This window comes from Eubalaena glacialis, chromosome 7, assembly GCF_028564815.1.
Source record: "Eubalaena glacialis isolate mEubGla1 chromosome 7, mEubGla1.1.hap2.+ XY, whole genome shotgun sequence".
NCBI lineage: Eukaryota > Metazoa > Chordata > Mammalia > Artiodactyla > Balaenidae > Eubalaena > Eubalaena glacialis.
The window spans coordinates 91,659,291-91,673,306 of record NC_083722.1 but is presented as its reverse complement, the minus strand read 5'-3'; the positions used below and the strand labels follow the sequence as shown (position 1 = coordinate 91,673,306).

At 39.6% G+C, this 14,016-nt stretch overlaps 1 protein-coding gene across 1 annotated transcript; it reads left to right on the top strand.

Annotated features, from left to right (window-relative positions):
* The first annotated feature begins 405 nt into the window (after nucleotides 1-405).
* On the top strand, nucleotides 406-11,855 carry LMOD3 (leiomodin 3). The gene is made up of 3 exons (XM_061195523.1): nucleotides 406-699; nucleotides 3,120-4,511; nucleotides 11,809-11,855. The coding sequence occupies exons 1-3, from the start codon at nucleotides 406-408 to the stop codon at nucleotides 11,833-11,835; spliced, it is 1,713 nt and encodes a 570-aa protein (XP_061051506.1). The 3' UTR covers nucleotides 11,836-11,855.
* The last annotated feature ends 2,161 nt before the right edge of the window (nucleotides 11,856-14,016 follow it).

The window sequence follows — 14,016 nt, the reverse complement described above, 5'->3', positions numbered from 1 at the left end:
AGGACAATGTGAGAGCACATAGGAAGAGAACTAATTTTACTCCTACAGGGATTCTGGAGACCTGTTACTCACTGGAAAACCTAAGCAGCTGTACTGTAATGTCAGATGGATTTGCACAGCTGACTCAAGTTGCCGAAAAGAGAGGAGCATAGTAATTCCATAAACTGACCCTCTCCAGCCAAGCCCTGCTTAATATAGTTACGGCTCGAGCTTAGCGGCAGTCACTCCTAGAGGCTCAGCAAACACCACTGGGGTTCTTGGGGGAAAAAAAAAATCTCTCAAGGTGGTATTGACCTGGGACGCTTGGTAACTGGGGGAACTTCTTGAGAGTTTTTTTCTTTTTTTAAATCTTCTTTGATTATTTCTCCTTTTCTAATAAAGTATAGAAAAGTATAGAAAAGAATCATGTCGGAACACAGCAGGAATTCAGATCAAGAAGAACTCTTTGATGGGGAGATTGATGAAGATGAAATCTTGGCCAACTTGTCCCCAGAAGAGCTTAAAGAACTGCAGTTGGAAATGGAGGTGATGGCCCCTGACCCCAGGCTTCCCGTGGGAATGATTCAGAAGGATCAGACTGACAAGCCACCAACAGGGAACTTCGACCATAAATCTCTCGTTGATTATATGTATTGGCAAAAGGCATCCAGACGCATGCTGGAAGACGAACGTGTTCCTCTTACCTTTGTGTCATCCAAGGTAACCGGGGATTTGTATGCAACAGAGAAATGGCTGCCTGGGCTGGGCTGGCACGTGTCCCTGTTGTAACTGTCGTTTCTCAAGACTCCATGTTTTGTCGACGTTTATAGATAAATCAGAATATTTCATCCTACGCCAGATGGGAACTTTCTTTAACACTTACATGGTATAATTGGGAGGCAAAAGTGGTAATTTCTTGTAAATATCTCTTTAAAAAAATTGCCGCGGGATATCTTGTGCAGGAAAGCCTATATTCTGTAGGCATGATACTTAGTGGATTAACTCATAACCCAGAAGCATTTGTCCTTTATGCTTTTTTTTTGGCTCACAGAACCCTTTAAGAAGCTGAAGAAGGCTCTCCGTTCTCTCCTTCCATCACATGCACACATATACAATGTTTCACATACAATCTCAAGGGTGTTGCAGTCCCCGTGAAGTCCAGCCACATGCTCTGCAATTAAACCAAGTCAAATAACCAAAAAATCCAGTATTACCACAGTGCATTGGATATCAGTGGTGAATTTAGAAGTTGATGCTGTTAAGCTGTTTTAAAGATAGTTCTTTCTTTAAATATGTTCCTTATATGAAAAGTAGAATTTTGGTCCATTCTATGGACTTGTATATCCGCATATTGTTTTAAATGTTTCACTTAAAAATGACTTGGCAAAAATAAGACAGAGATCCCCACAGGTAAAGTCTCTTGTAGTTATGCCTGCTAATATTGATATATCTTGTCACATTACCATCACGCTGGCTATAATTTTAGGAAAGTTATAAACTGATTTCATGGCCAGGGGAATTTAAACATGTACTACACTCAGGAAAATGAGTTGCTGGCTTGATCAGGTTAGAGTGTAAGGTACAATTTGCAGATGTTTTACAACTAGAGTAAAAGCTAATTCTATATGAACACCAATTTCAGAGGAAAAAACAAATTGGGTACTTTCAACACTTTTTCTTCCTTTGGTATAACTTAAACAGCTTGATAGTTGGCTCCCCCTGCTGAGACAAATGAGAAATGCAAAGGTGAAGGCTTCAGAGAGTTAAGGTGTCAGTTGTCAATTCCAACCTATAATGTTATAAGCAGTAAAATCAAGTTCTTATTTTTTTTTAATTACAGGTTTATTTTTTATTGAGATAACATTGGTTTATAACACGATGTAAGTTTCATGTGTACAACGTTATATTTCTACTTCTATATACCCTACAGTATGCTCACCACCAAAAATTTAGTTTCCATCCATCACCATACAGTTGATCCCCTTTACTCATTTTGTCCTCCCAAGATCAAGGTCTTGCTCAGATGAGCCTGTGTGTCAAACTGCTACATCAGCTTTCAAAATGACACCTATGAGGTACACATACTTTATGGGAAAATGTGCTAATTGATGTGCAAACATTTAATAAACCTTATTGATATGACTGTCATTTTCCTTCCCAGACTAAGCAGCTGTTTCTAAATCTCTACTAATCCTGTCCCCTTTTGTAGCTGGCTTTGCCTCCTAGACACTTTCCTTGCAAAGGAACTGGACTATAAAGCCTGTCCCTGGAGTATCCAGGGTAGTTTTCACAGAGCTGAGCAGACAAAAATCAAAGTTTAAGGGTTTTGTTATGTTCCAAATATCAAACTGCTCTCATTTTCCCCACAGTATCTGATTTTCAGGGAAACTTGTTGTACACATTACATTAGACTGGCAAACATATTATGTAAATTTTGGTTAGGGCAATAAGGAAATTATCGTGTAACACAGAGCTATTGAATACAAAGATGCCTATTCAGCTATATACAAAACAAAGATTTCAATGAATGGTTAAATCCATAAGGTTTTCAAAACAAATAATTTTTAACTGCTTCTGGAACTGAACCCCATCTTTAAAAACAATAGAGGGTCTGAAAACAAAATTAACTAGGTTTAGTTTTAATACACGGGATGAGAAAAACACAACCAAAAACTGTGTTCGTGCATGTGTGTGCCTATAAAAATTTATCTTTATTTTTGTTGTATTTGCTTGAAAAACTAATATGTGTACTTGGTTTTAAAAAAACTTAGTCTAGAATTATATAATGTAAAAAGTGAAAATCCCCTCAATCCTTCCTTTTCTCAGTTATCTTAATGGTTACCTCTCTTCCTCAGAGATAAGTACTTACTTGGTAAACATTACAAGTCTGTTTTTTCTATACATTTATAAACTTTTATATATATTGTGTGTATATATGTATATACATAAATACGTAAACAAATGGAATACTATACCTACAGCTTATTTGCTTCCTTTTTTCACTTAGTAATAAATCTTTTTATTATCTCCAGTAGATACTGCTCTTCTTCATATTTCTATGTGAAGAAACCCTCATAACATGTATTCTAACCCTCATAAACCCTGCTATGTATTCTAACCCTCATAAACTTCTCTTTTAGGGAAAAACTCAAGAACAGCATGAAGAAATAGACAAAAGTAATAAAAATGTGTCCCAGTATTTAAAAGAAAAGCTTAATAATGAAATCGCTGCACATAAAACAGAATCACAGGGCAGTGACAATGTCCAAGAAACAAATAATGAAGATAATGAAGATGATGTGGAAGATGAAGAAGATGATTCAGAAGATGAAGAAGATGAGGGAAAAGAGGACAGTGAAGAGAGTGATGAAAAAACAAAAAGAGGAGAGGAAGGTGAGGTAAAGGAGCAAATCAGAAATGGTGAGAACAACAGCCAACAGGTAACTGATAAAGTAACTGAAGAACAGAAGGACAGACCAGAGGCCCAAGAAAAAAGTGAGAAAAAAATATCAAAATTAGATCCCAAGAAGCTAGCTCTAGATACCAGTTTTTTGAAGGTAAGTGCAAGGCCTTCCGGAAACCAAACGGACCTAGATGGGAGCTTAAGGCGAGTGAGACAAAATGACCCTGAAGTGAAGGAACTCAACCTGAACAACATTGAAAACATCCCCAAAGAAATGTTGTTGGACTTTGTCAACGCGATGAAGAAAAACAAACACATCAAAACCTTCAGTTTAGCGAACGTGGGTGCGGATGAGAACCTAGCATTCGCCCTGGCCAACATGTTGCGTGAAAACAGGAGCATTACCACTCTTAACGTCGAGTCCAATTTCATCACAGGCAAGGGAATCGTGGCCATCATGAGGTGTCTCCAGTTTAATGAGACACTAACCGAACTTCGGTTTCACAATCAGAGGCATATGTTGGGCCACTATGCTGAAACGGAAATAGCCAGGCTTTTGAAGGCAAACAACACTCTCCTGAAGATGGGCTACCATTTTGAGCTTCCAGGTCCCAGAATGGTGGTAACCAATCTGCTCACCAGGAATCAGGATAGACAAAGGCAGAAAAGACAAGAAGAACAGAAACAGCAGCAACTCAAAGAGCAGAGAAAGTTAATAGCCATGTTGGAGAACGGGTTGGGGCTGCCACCTGGGATGTGGGAGACGCTGGGGGGACCAGTGCCCGATTCTGGGATGCAGGAGTTCCTCCAGCCTCCTCCTCCTCCTCCTCGACCTCCCAGCTCCCATGCAGTCCCCTTCAGTCGACAAAATGAAATGATGAAAAAGCCATCGCACACTCCGAAGTACAGGACGGACCCTGACACCTTCCGCATGGTAAAGCTAAAGAGGATCCAGCGCAAATCTCGGATGCCAGAAGCCAGAGAATCAGCCGAGAAAACCAACCTCAAAGACGTGATCAAAACACTCAAACCAGTGCCGAGAATTAGGCCACCCCCGCTGGTGGAAATCACCCCCAGAGATCAGCTCTTGAACGACATTCGTCACAGTAACGTCGCCTATCTTAAACCTGTAAGTAGGAGGAGGGAGAAATGGTGAACACACACCACAATAAATGTCTCCCAACTCTCTTCCCTGTTCATTTTGACACCAGGAGATTGTCACTAACTGAGGGAAACTTCTGTAACGATGATACTAATAGCTAACATCTATTGAGCACTTACTATGGGCCAGATTCATTACATGAATTAACTCTTACAATCACTTTAACAGCCCTATAAGGCAGGTATTATTATTCTCCCTGTTTTATAAAAAGGAAACTGAGGATTAGAGATGTTAAAAAACACGTCTAGGAGAAACAGCTCAGAAGTGGTAGAGTTGACTTTGAAATCCAGTTCTGAGTCCAGGGTCAAGCTTTTATTCACTCCAGCCACACAGAGCTGACACAAGCAGAGATCCCCAGGGACCTGCTGCAGGAATAAATAAGAGTGAGGCCTAATTAGGCCAGTGTTTATAGATGAGTGCTTCCATAGTACTTGAAAAAACAGTTCTTTTTTAGTAGATGAATGGAGACTACTTGCAATTGCAATTATACTCTTTATTTTTTAAGTGGGTGGAAAATAATAAACTTCAGATTCATATCTCCATGAATAAATGGAGCTTTAAAATATTTTACTATTATTTCAGTTTTCATATTTACTATGATTCACTATTACTGATGCTGATAGGTGAAAATGTTCTATTCCTTGCCGCTTAAGTTATAGAAATAAATTTTTTTATAGTCATTACTACGGGGGCATTTATGGAGGCTGAAAGGTGCGTGTCCAAAGGCCACAGGTGGTTGATAATTAACTATTGTTTTAAAATCTAGTATGTAATTTAGCCAAGATATTACATTGACAAAATAGTCAATATATTATTTCATCATTGAGAGTCAGTTTTTGTCAAGGTGTTTTAAACAGATTTCCAGGTAAGCTTGTTCTTTTTCTGCTTTTAAAGAGCTTTATATTCTCAAACAATACAGGGAATTCCCTGGCAGTCCAGTGGTTAGGACTCAGCACTTTCACTGCCGAGGGCCCAGATTCAATCCCTGGTCGGGGAACTAAGATGCTGCAAGCCGCGTGGCGTGGCCACACACACACACAAAAACCCAATATAATTGGTTCTTATTCATATATACACATGTATGTTCCTTATTCCCATCTCCTAGTAATGCACAATTGACAACATTTCAACATTTTATTCTTCTGAATCAAAGATGACTTTCAACTGTGGTTTAGAGGGACTGATTCTTCTTGGGGCAGGGGGCAGGGTGAGAGCACTAGAGGTCACATGAGATCAGGCAAGAGACCTTTGCCTGCCCCTGGGCACAACATCAACACTTTTTTTTTTTTTAATTTTTATTTATTTATATTTATTTTTGGCTGTGTTGGGTCTTTGTTTCTGTGCGAGGGCTTTCTCTAGTTGCGGCAAGCGGGGGCCACTCTTCATTGCGGTGCGCGGGCCTCTCACTATCGTGGCCTCTCTTGTTGCGGAGCGCAGGCTCCAGACGCGCAGGCTCAGTAATTGTGGCTCACGGGCCTAGTTGCTCCGCGGCATGTGGCATCTTCCCAGACCAGGGCTGGAACCCGTGTCCCCTGCATTGGCAGGCAGATTCTCAACCACTGCGCCACCAGGGAAGTCCCAAGTGCTATCAGTTTTGAGTTGTGTTTTGTTTGGTTTTAATGTCCGCTAAGGAAGAAAAATATGCAGCAAAGTGAACTCTGACACGGTTTGTGAATGGTGGTCTTGCATATCAGCCTTTGCTTTGCAATGTCTTTTATCTTTGCAAGGGACTGGCATCTTCTCCTGCTTTCAGTTGCCTGGCTTGGCTTGCAATAGACATCTATTGATATGTATCTCAGATACAGAATGTCATGCAACTTCATCAACGTGGTCCTTTAAAATGCTCTGCAAGAAAAATGTGAAAATGCATTGTCCAACTGACAAAAATTCACTTGACTGACATCAATTCGCTCCCTACTGCTGTGTTTTTGCGCCTTGCTGCATAATAAATGTCTGCTTTAATGCCAACTCATAGTGTAATCTCTCTTAAAAGACATTTTTTATCTTTTTATTTTGAAATCATTTGAGACGTGTGGAAGTTCAAAACTGTAGAAGGAATTCTTACAAGCCCAACACATTTTGTTATATTTGCTTTGTCATTCTTTAAAGGATAGTTTAAACGGCAATACGTTTGCACGTGTGCAATTCCAACAGGGCACAGAGCTCAGTGGAAGTGCTAATGGTATGAAAAGCTATACTGTGTTTGTGCTCCCACCTGCAGCCAACTATTGTAAAACACTTGACTGTAAGATGCTGTCTGATGTCAGGGCTACGGAAACATCGAAAAATGTGCGTCTTAGACTCAGTAAAATGCTGTAAACGCCATCAGTGGTGATATCACAAGATCCCAGCAGAAAGGGCTATTTTTGGCTGGTCAAATGAGACACATCCACACTCACTTGAAGGAGGTGAAACTAAAGGTTATGGGGTTTTTTCCCCCCACTTGTGTTGGAGGATAGAGATGCTCTCTAAATCCTTGGATTTTCACATATGAAGTTAAAACCCAATTTGGAAATCTTATAATTGTTTTTACTGATGCTCCTAACTAAAACACTGAATGTCCATAAACATACTTAGAAATTATTTATTTTTAAAGGAAAAATGATTATTTTTTTCTCTCATGGACTTGGAAATATTATTTTTGTATTTTCTAGAGCATAGCTCATGAGGTAGTTTATATTTTAAATTTGTATTTTTTCCTTTTAGTGTTTATTCTCTCCCCATCTCATGCTTCTGGCTTGGGATCCCTGAAATGAAGTTTCTAGCAGAGAATGAAGGGAAGTCTGTATACTTGCTTGGCTCAAATGCTACCTCTTCCAAAAAGCTGCCCATTTAATTCAGTTTAAGAGAGATGTATTCTGGGGGCCAGGTATTGAAAACTAGTGGACTATAAGCCCGATTTGCAGGCCTGTTTTGTTTGGCTTGGGTATTGTTGTACGAGTTATAAAATAACACATGATAATAGGCAGATATCTGGCAGCATTTGAAACATCACATCCAGCCACACGGGGCCTGCATGTGCATGGCACAAATAAGCTGGATCTGTGTTGACTTCTCCCTTGAGATAGGTAATGGACTCTCCAGTTTTTCCTCAGTCTCCACCATGCCCTACTGCCTAATCCCTGGCCTTTTTCACTCATTTACATTACTTATTTGACTGCTGTAGAATTTTTTGGTTTGTCACGTTCTTATTGTTTTTAGCTATGTTTTAAAAGTCTTTGTCTTGTCTAACTGAATTTATTAATCGCTCATTTATTTCCCTCTGAGTTGATAACTCTGAGTCAATGTGATGCCAGCCCAAAACAAAGACGTTAGGCTTGTACAGGCTTAACCCTCCCTGGTAAATGTATGATTTCCTTTCCTCTTTAAAAATTTGGTGGTCCGCTCACTGCCTACCATCCCAGATGAGTATCTGTACTTTTCACTGAGATAAAAATCTCATCTGCAGCAACTATTTAATTTACTGATGTCAACTGCGTTTATATCATATGCAACTTTTGGTGCCAGTCAAACAAGGTAAATTTTAACATTCACTTAATTTTACTTTGGGCTCACCTATGTGTGTCTGGACTGGTTTCACTTAGGTGCCTAAAGACATGATTAAATTTTTCCTTCAGAAAGATTTCAGTATAATAATTTCCCAAGCAGCCTTAATTAGCCAAAAGACTCTGTGACACATTAGCATTTGTTACGATTACAAAAATGTAAGAACATAGACTCTTGAGTCTTCATCTCTGGCCATTTTTTCTTTGCCTCATTTATAATATCCTATTTCTTTTGAACTAGGATCTCTAGATTCTGTCCTTTTGCAGTTTTCTCCTTTTTCCCATCTTAGCTTCTCCCTTTGTTTCAATTATCACATAATCTAGGACAATCCCCAAATTTCCCTTTCCCTTTAGATCACTCAGGGTTTTCTTAGTACCTTTATTCAATCTGTCCCCAAACCAAGCTTTTCCTTTCGAGATCTAGTTGTTGTTTCTGGTTCCCAGTTTTCCATGCTGTCTCCATTCTCTCACACATTCAAGTCTGAAGCCTCAGAGTTCCCTTCAATTCCTTCCTTTTTTCTGTCCCTTTTTTTTGCCTTAAAAAAACCCAAAACCCAAGAACCCGAACCTACCAGAATCTCCAAGAGCCAAGGCCAAATCTAGATCAGAGCTTTAGAAATGTTATACTCTTGATAGAGGGAGTCTCCACGGGAGAAAGCAATGTAACATTTCAAACTCATCTCAAAAGAGCACAAGTGGGCTAGAATTATACAGACCAGGAACTACCCTTCCCTAATACCTAGTGGAAAAAAGAGTTTTGTTTTTTTTTTTAAAGCATAATCTGAATCAGTTGGTTTGGGACTAGGCCTGAGATTCTGCTTTTTTATATATATATATATATATATATATATATATATATATATATTTATTTATTTATTTATTTATGTATTGCTTGCTTGCTGTGTTGGGTCTTCATTTCTGTGCGAGGGCTTTCTCTAGTTGTGGCAAGTGGGGGCCACTCTTCATCGCGGTGCGCGGGCCTCTCATTATTGCGGCCTCTCTTGTTGCGGAGCACAGGCTCCAGATGCGCAGGCTCAGTAATTGTGGCTCACCAGCCTAGTTGCTTCGCAGCATGTGGGATCTTCCCAGGCCAGGGCTCGAACCCGTGTCCCCTGCATTGGCAGGCAGATTCTCAACCACTGCGCCACCAGGGAAGCCCCCGAAAAAAGAGTTTTTGATGTACAACTTTTCTAAAGTCTATGATAGTGATTCTTAAATTTTAGCATGCATCAAAAGCACCTGGAAGGCTGAATACAGATTACTGAGCCCATCTCTAGAGTTTCTGATCCAGCAGGTCTTGGATGGGGCCTGAGAGTTTGCATTTCTGACAAATTCCTTGGCAATGCTGACGCTGCTCATTTGGAGACCACACTTGGACAACCACGGTTCAGTGACATCTATGGCAAACCATACCTCCTGAATTTTTCCCCTGAAGGACCTTCTTTTCCACTCTCCCCACAACACTTTGCTCAAGTTACTTATTTTCTATCTCTGTCTTTCAAAATATATCCAACAGGCTTGGCTCAAGTATGGCTTCTAACAACAAAAGAAACGAAACCAAACATCAGTGGTGAATACCCTTCCTGTCTATTTCTACTGCCCCTCACTTGTACCTCTCTTTCAGCATCTTCCACATGGTGCCTTAGGTTGACAGCTCTTACAGGCACAGTGTAGGTCTCCTAGTGGATTCTGAGTTCCTCAAGGTAGGTCTTCCTCATCTATGTCCTGGACACTCATTGAGGTGTTGGCCCAGAGCAGGAACTGCAGTCGAGTGTGCTGAATTAAACAACCCCTGCTGAAATGGGTCTTCCCATCCTGCCCAATTGCTCCCAGTCTCTGTGGATGTATGTACGTGTGTGTGTGCACTGTGTAACGCTATACACACGCACTTTTTCAAAAAACTAATTTTAACAGGTGAAGGGGGAACAGGGCCCCCTAACAATAATGCGAGTTGATTCTTGTTTGTTGTAAGTTTTCTATTTTTGTAACATCAGATCTAGCTATCTTTTCCTTTATGGTTTCTGTCTTTTGTATTCTGCTTAGAAATGGCTTTTTTGAACCTTATTAAAATATTTGCCTATCTTTCTTGCTGCTTTTAGAACTTTTGGTTTTTAAAAAATATTCCATATTATAGATGAATTAAAGGGTTAGATTTTAGAAGTAAGTAGGAAGCAAGAAGTCTGCTATTTTATTTCTTTGCCAAGTAGCTAACCACTGATCATTTAGTGACCCATTCTTTTCTCCAGTGATCTGAACTGCCAGTCTGGGCATATTTTAAATTAGTTAATATGTCTCTGGGTTTACTATGTTGGGGCATTGCCACATTTCACTTTTCAAAATATTTTTATTAATTTGGAACCCTTCTATGCATATAAACATATATCAGGAATTACATACCATAAAAATACTTTTTCCATTCAGTAATACAAAGAACACAGTTTTGACTATTTGTTACAGCTCTGCAGTTATTTTAAATAACTGGCATTATATATTTTGTTTATTGGTGGTGTTCACTGTTGGTGTTCTCCTTGGGTGACCCTTACCAATCTGTAGTCACACCCCTCCTCTCCTGAAAGTCTGACACTAGGGAGGGAGAGAGCCAGAGCACATGGAGGACCCTTTGGTTTGAAGGCTGCGCAGGTAGCAGCAACACATCCAAAGTTCTCTCCAATGGGCAGGATGTTGGGAAACCTTTTTACGCAAAGGTTGTGGGCAGAGAACTGGCTAAGAGGGTCCATAGGAGATGGCCAAAATAGTTCCTCACATTGGCAGGTGGACATGGGCCATAGAAGGAGAGACATTTTAAAGTCATTATTATACAAACTCTGAGTGTCCTTTGGACTCTGTCAGTGTTCTCTGAAAGGTACATCCATGATGGATGAGTCATCCTCCTAAAATATAACAGCACTTGAAACCCATTAAGAACTTACCTTATCTTTAAGTTGTTCCTGTGAAACAAAGCTCAAAGTTGATTTGCAGTCAGACTTATGCTACTCTTTTGCAATTTTTTTGCCCTTGGGAGTTCTCCAAATACTATTGTAATATTTGGTGAGTATCACATTAGGAATGTACTTTAAAGAGGAAAGACCAGTTTTTAAAAGAACATGCACTTTATATTCTTATGGTGGTATTTATTTGGTGAGTATTTCAATACTCAGGAAGGCATTGAAATCAGGCAGATCTAGGTTCAAATCCAGCTCTGCCACTTCCTAGCCCTGTGACCTGAAGCAAATGGCTTAATCTCTCTGAGCCTGTTCCCTCTTTACAAGGTGGTTGTAAGATGAAATGAGGCAATGCTTTAAAAAGAAGTGTTAATGTTGATTACTAACTTGTATTACTTAATCCTTATGGTAGCCTTGTGAATAAGATACTGTTCCTGTCATTTTATAGCTGAGAAAATTGATGCCCAACACCATGCAACTAGTAAGTGCTAGTTCCAGGATTTGAACCAGGCAGAGTCCAGCACCCACCCGCTTGTTTATGTGATAAGCTTCACCATGCACTCAGAGCCCTTGCATCTGTCCCGTCATCAGTCAATGCGCACTTCATGGTGGCTGTGGCTATTATTGTTGTTTTATCATGATTTGAGGGGTCTCTCTGGCCAGAATTTCTAATCCGCTTTACACCCTTTGAGGCATGTACATTTTGTCATTTTTGCTGTAAAACACTTGAATATCTACGATTAATTTTTCTCCTCTTTTCAAATGCTTAAATCACAGGTGCAACTGCCAAAAGAACTGGCATAAGAGGCAACAGAATAATCTCGGAGAAGAAGGAATTGACATAATGACTCTTGGATTAGAGTTGGGAGACTGTTTCAGCGGCATACTTCTGGATCCAGGAACATTGCTGACTGATAGCAGTATTTTGTAAAAGGCTTGGCCCGTGACAAAATAGGGGCTGAAAAGGCAGGGGGAAGGAGATAAAATATGAATATTCAGGGCAAGATTTTCTACTTCCAATCAGTTGGAGTGACTTAGGTGAAACTGAGTCTTCTAGCAGAAGTTAATTTTTTCGTAAATATTTGCTTTATTATTGCTTTCTTCTGGTAAATAACAATAAATACTATAGCAGTGTTAACTATTATATTCCCATTGTTTTCTCCTTCCGTCTGCTCTGCTGTAATTCATCACACAGTACCTTAAAGGGAACAGAACATGTTTCACTCTGTGGAAGTGTGAAGGGTGAATTGAACTCCAGGCCCTCCAGATGCTTTGAAATGGAAGAAATGTTAATTGCCTCTTCTCTGGAGAATCAGTTGCGATTTCCGGTTTCCAACCCTGCCTAGCTTTCTCTCTTGGCCATTTTCCTGTGTGTTGGGATATACTTCTGATAGGGGTATCTGTGAAGAGCAGAACGCTTAAGCCATGGGACGTGGAGAAAACAGTGTTTCCAGAAAAACTAACAGGGAAAACAAATGCTGCTTATGTATAAAAACTTCCCTGTTTCCACACATGTAGAGACAATGGGAGACAGCATGCTAGTTTTTAAAAAAAAAAAAAAAAGAAAAAGAAAGAAATTATGAATAATATATTTACTGAGAAGCTTTTGGTTTTAGCTAAGTATGTATATATATATACACACATAGATATATTTTTAAGTTTAGTCTGTGAAAGATCTTGATCTTGTTCTCAAAAATCTAAGGAAACTTGCTATAGGATTAACCTTGAATTCCTTATCCTATCATTCAAGGCCCTCATTGCCTGTTTTCAATTTAGTAATTCAGTCTTATCTGCCACAAATTCTTTATACTATTCTTTCACCTTTGTTTTGTTTTTTAATTTTATTGAAGTATAGTTGATTTACAATGTTGTATATATACTATTCTTTTTTTTTTAAAGCATTATTCATTTTAATTAATTAATTTATTTATTTTTGGCTGTGTTGGGTCTTCGTTTCTGTGCGAGGGCTTTCTCTAGTTGTGGCAAGCGGGGGCCACTCTTCATCGCGGTGCGCGGGCCTCTCACTATCGCGGCCTCTCTTGTTGCGGAGCACAGGCTCCAGATACGCAGGCTCAGTAGTTGTGGCTCACGGGCCCAGCCGCTCCGCGGCATGTGGGATCTTCCCAGACCAGGGCTCGAACCCGTGTCCCCTGCATTAGCAGGCAGACTCTCAACCACTGCGCCACCAGGGAAGCCCTATATATACTATTCTTGATAAAACATCCTCATGCTTTTGCTTTCATTGACCCTTCTATGGAGTATCCTGAGAGACTCCACAAAAATCTTCCAGACAACTCCATCCCCAGTGTCCTTTCCTTTTCCAAGTTCCTAGAGCCCATAATTATCCATTCAAGTCTCTAGGTGCATAGAATATGAAATTTTGTATTGAAGTGGCATGAACCTTAGAAATCAGGAAATCACACTTTGTTGCTTTTTCTGTCTTCCTCACCTGAGCAAATAATTGGCACCTGCCTTCTTTCTCTTTTTATATAATCATAGGTGGTACATCACAGGCAAAACAGGCTAGGAGAGAATGGACTTAATGGGGACAAACAATACATTATTTCGAAGGACAAGCCATGGGAAAGAAATATGGTGTTTCCATTTTTTAAAGATAATTTCGTGGGTACAAAAGTATCCAAATTTAAATAGTTATAGTTTTCAATCAAGTAATTAATTTTAGAATACCCCAAGGCTGAGAGTTTTGTTTTCTCTTACTTTACCATTTCTATAAAGCATCCTTGCATACAAAGCCAGATGGTTTAAAAAACGCTGCGATAAATAAAACTTTTAAAGTGCCTAGCATATTCTGCATTTAAGAGGCTAAACTCTGATGGGACAAAGCACTCTGAACATGTTTAAGCTTAATGTGTATCAGTGGTTGAAGTTCTGTAAGCTCTTATGTGTTTGCTTATACAGCAACAGTATTAATAAATAAGCCAGGAATTTCAAAAAGTGTGATTAGTCCTGAAAGAGGACGTTACT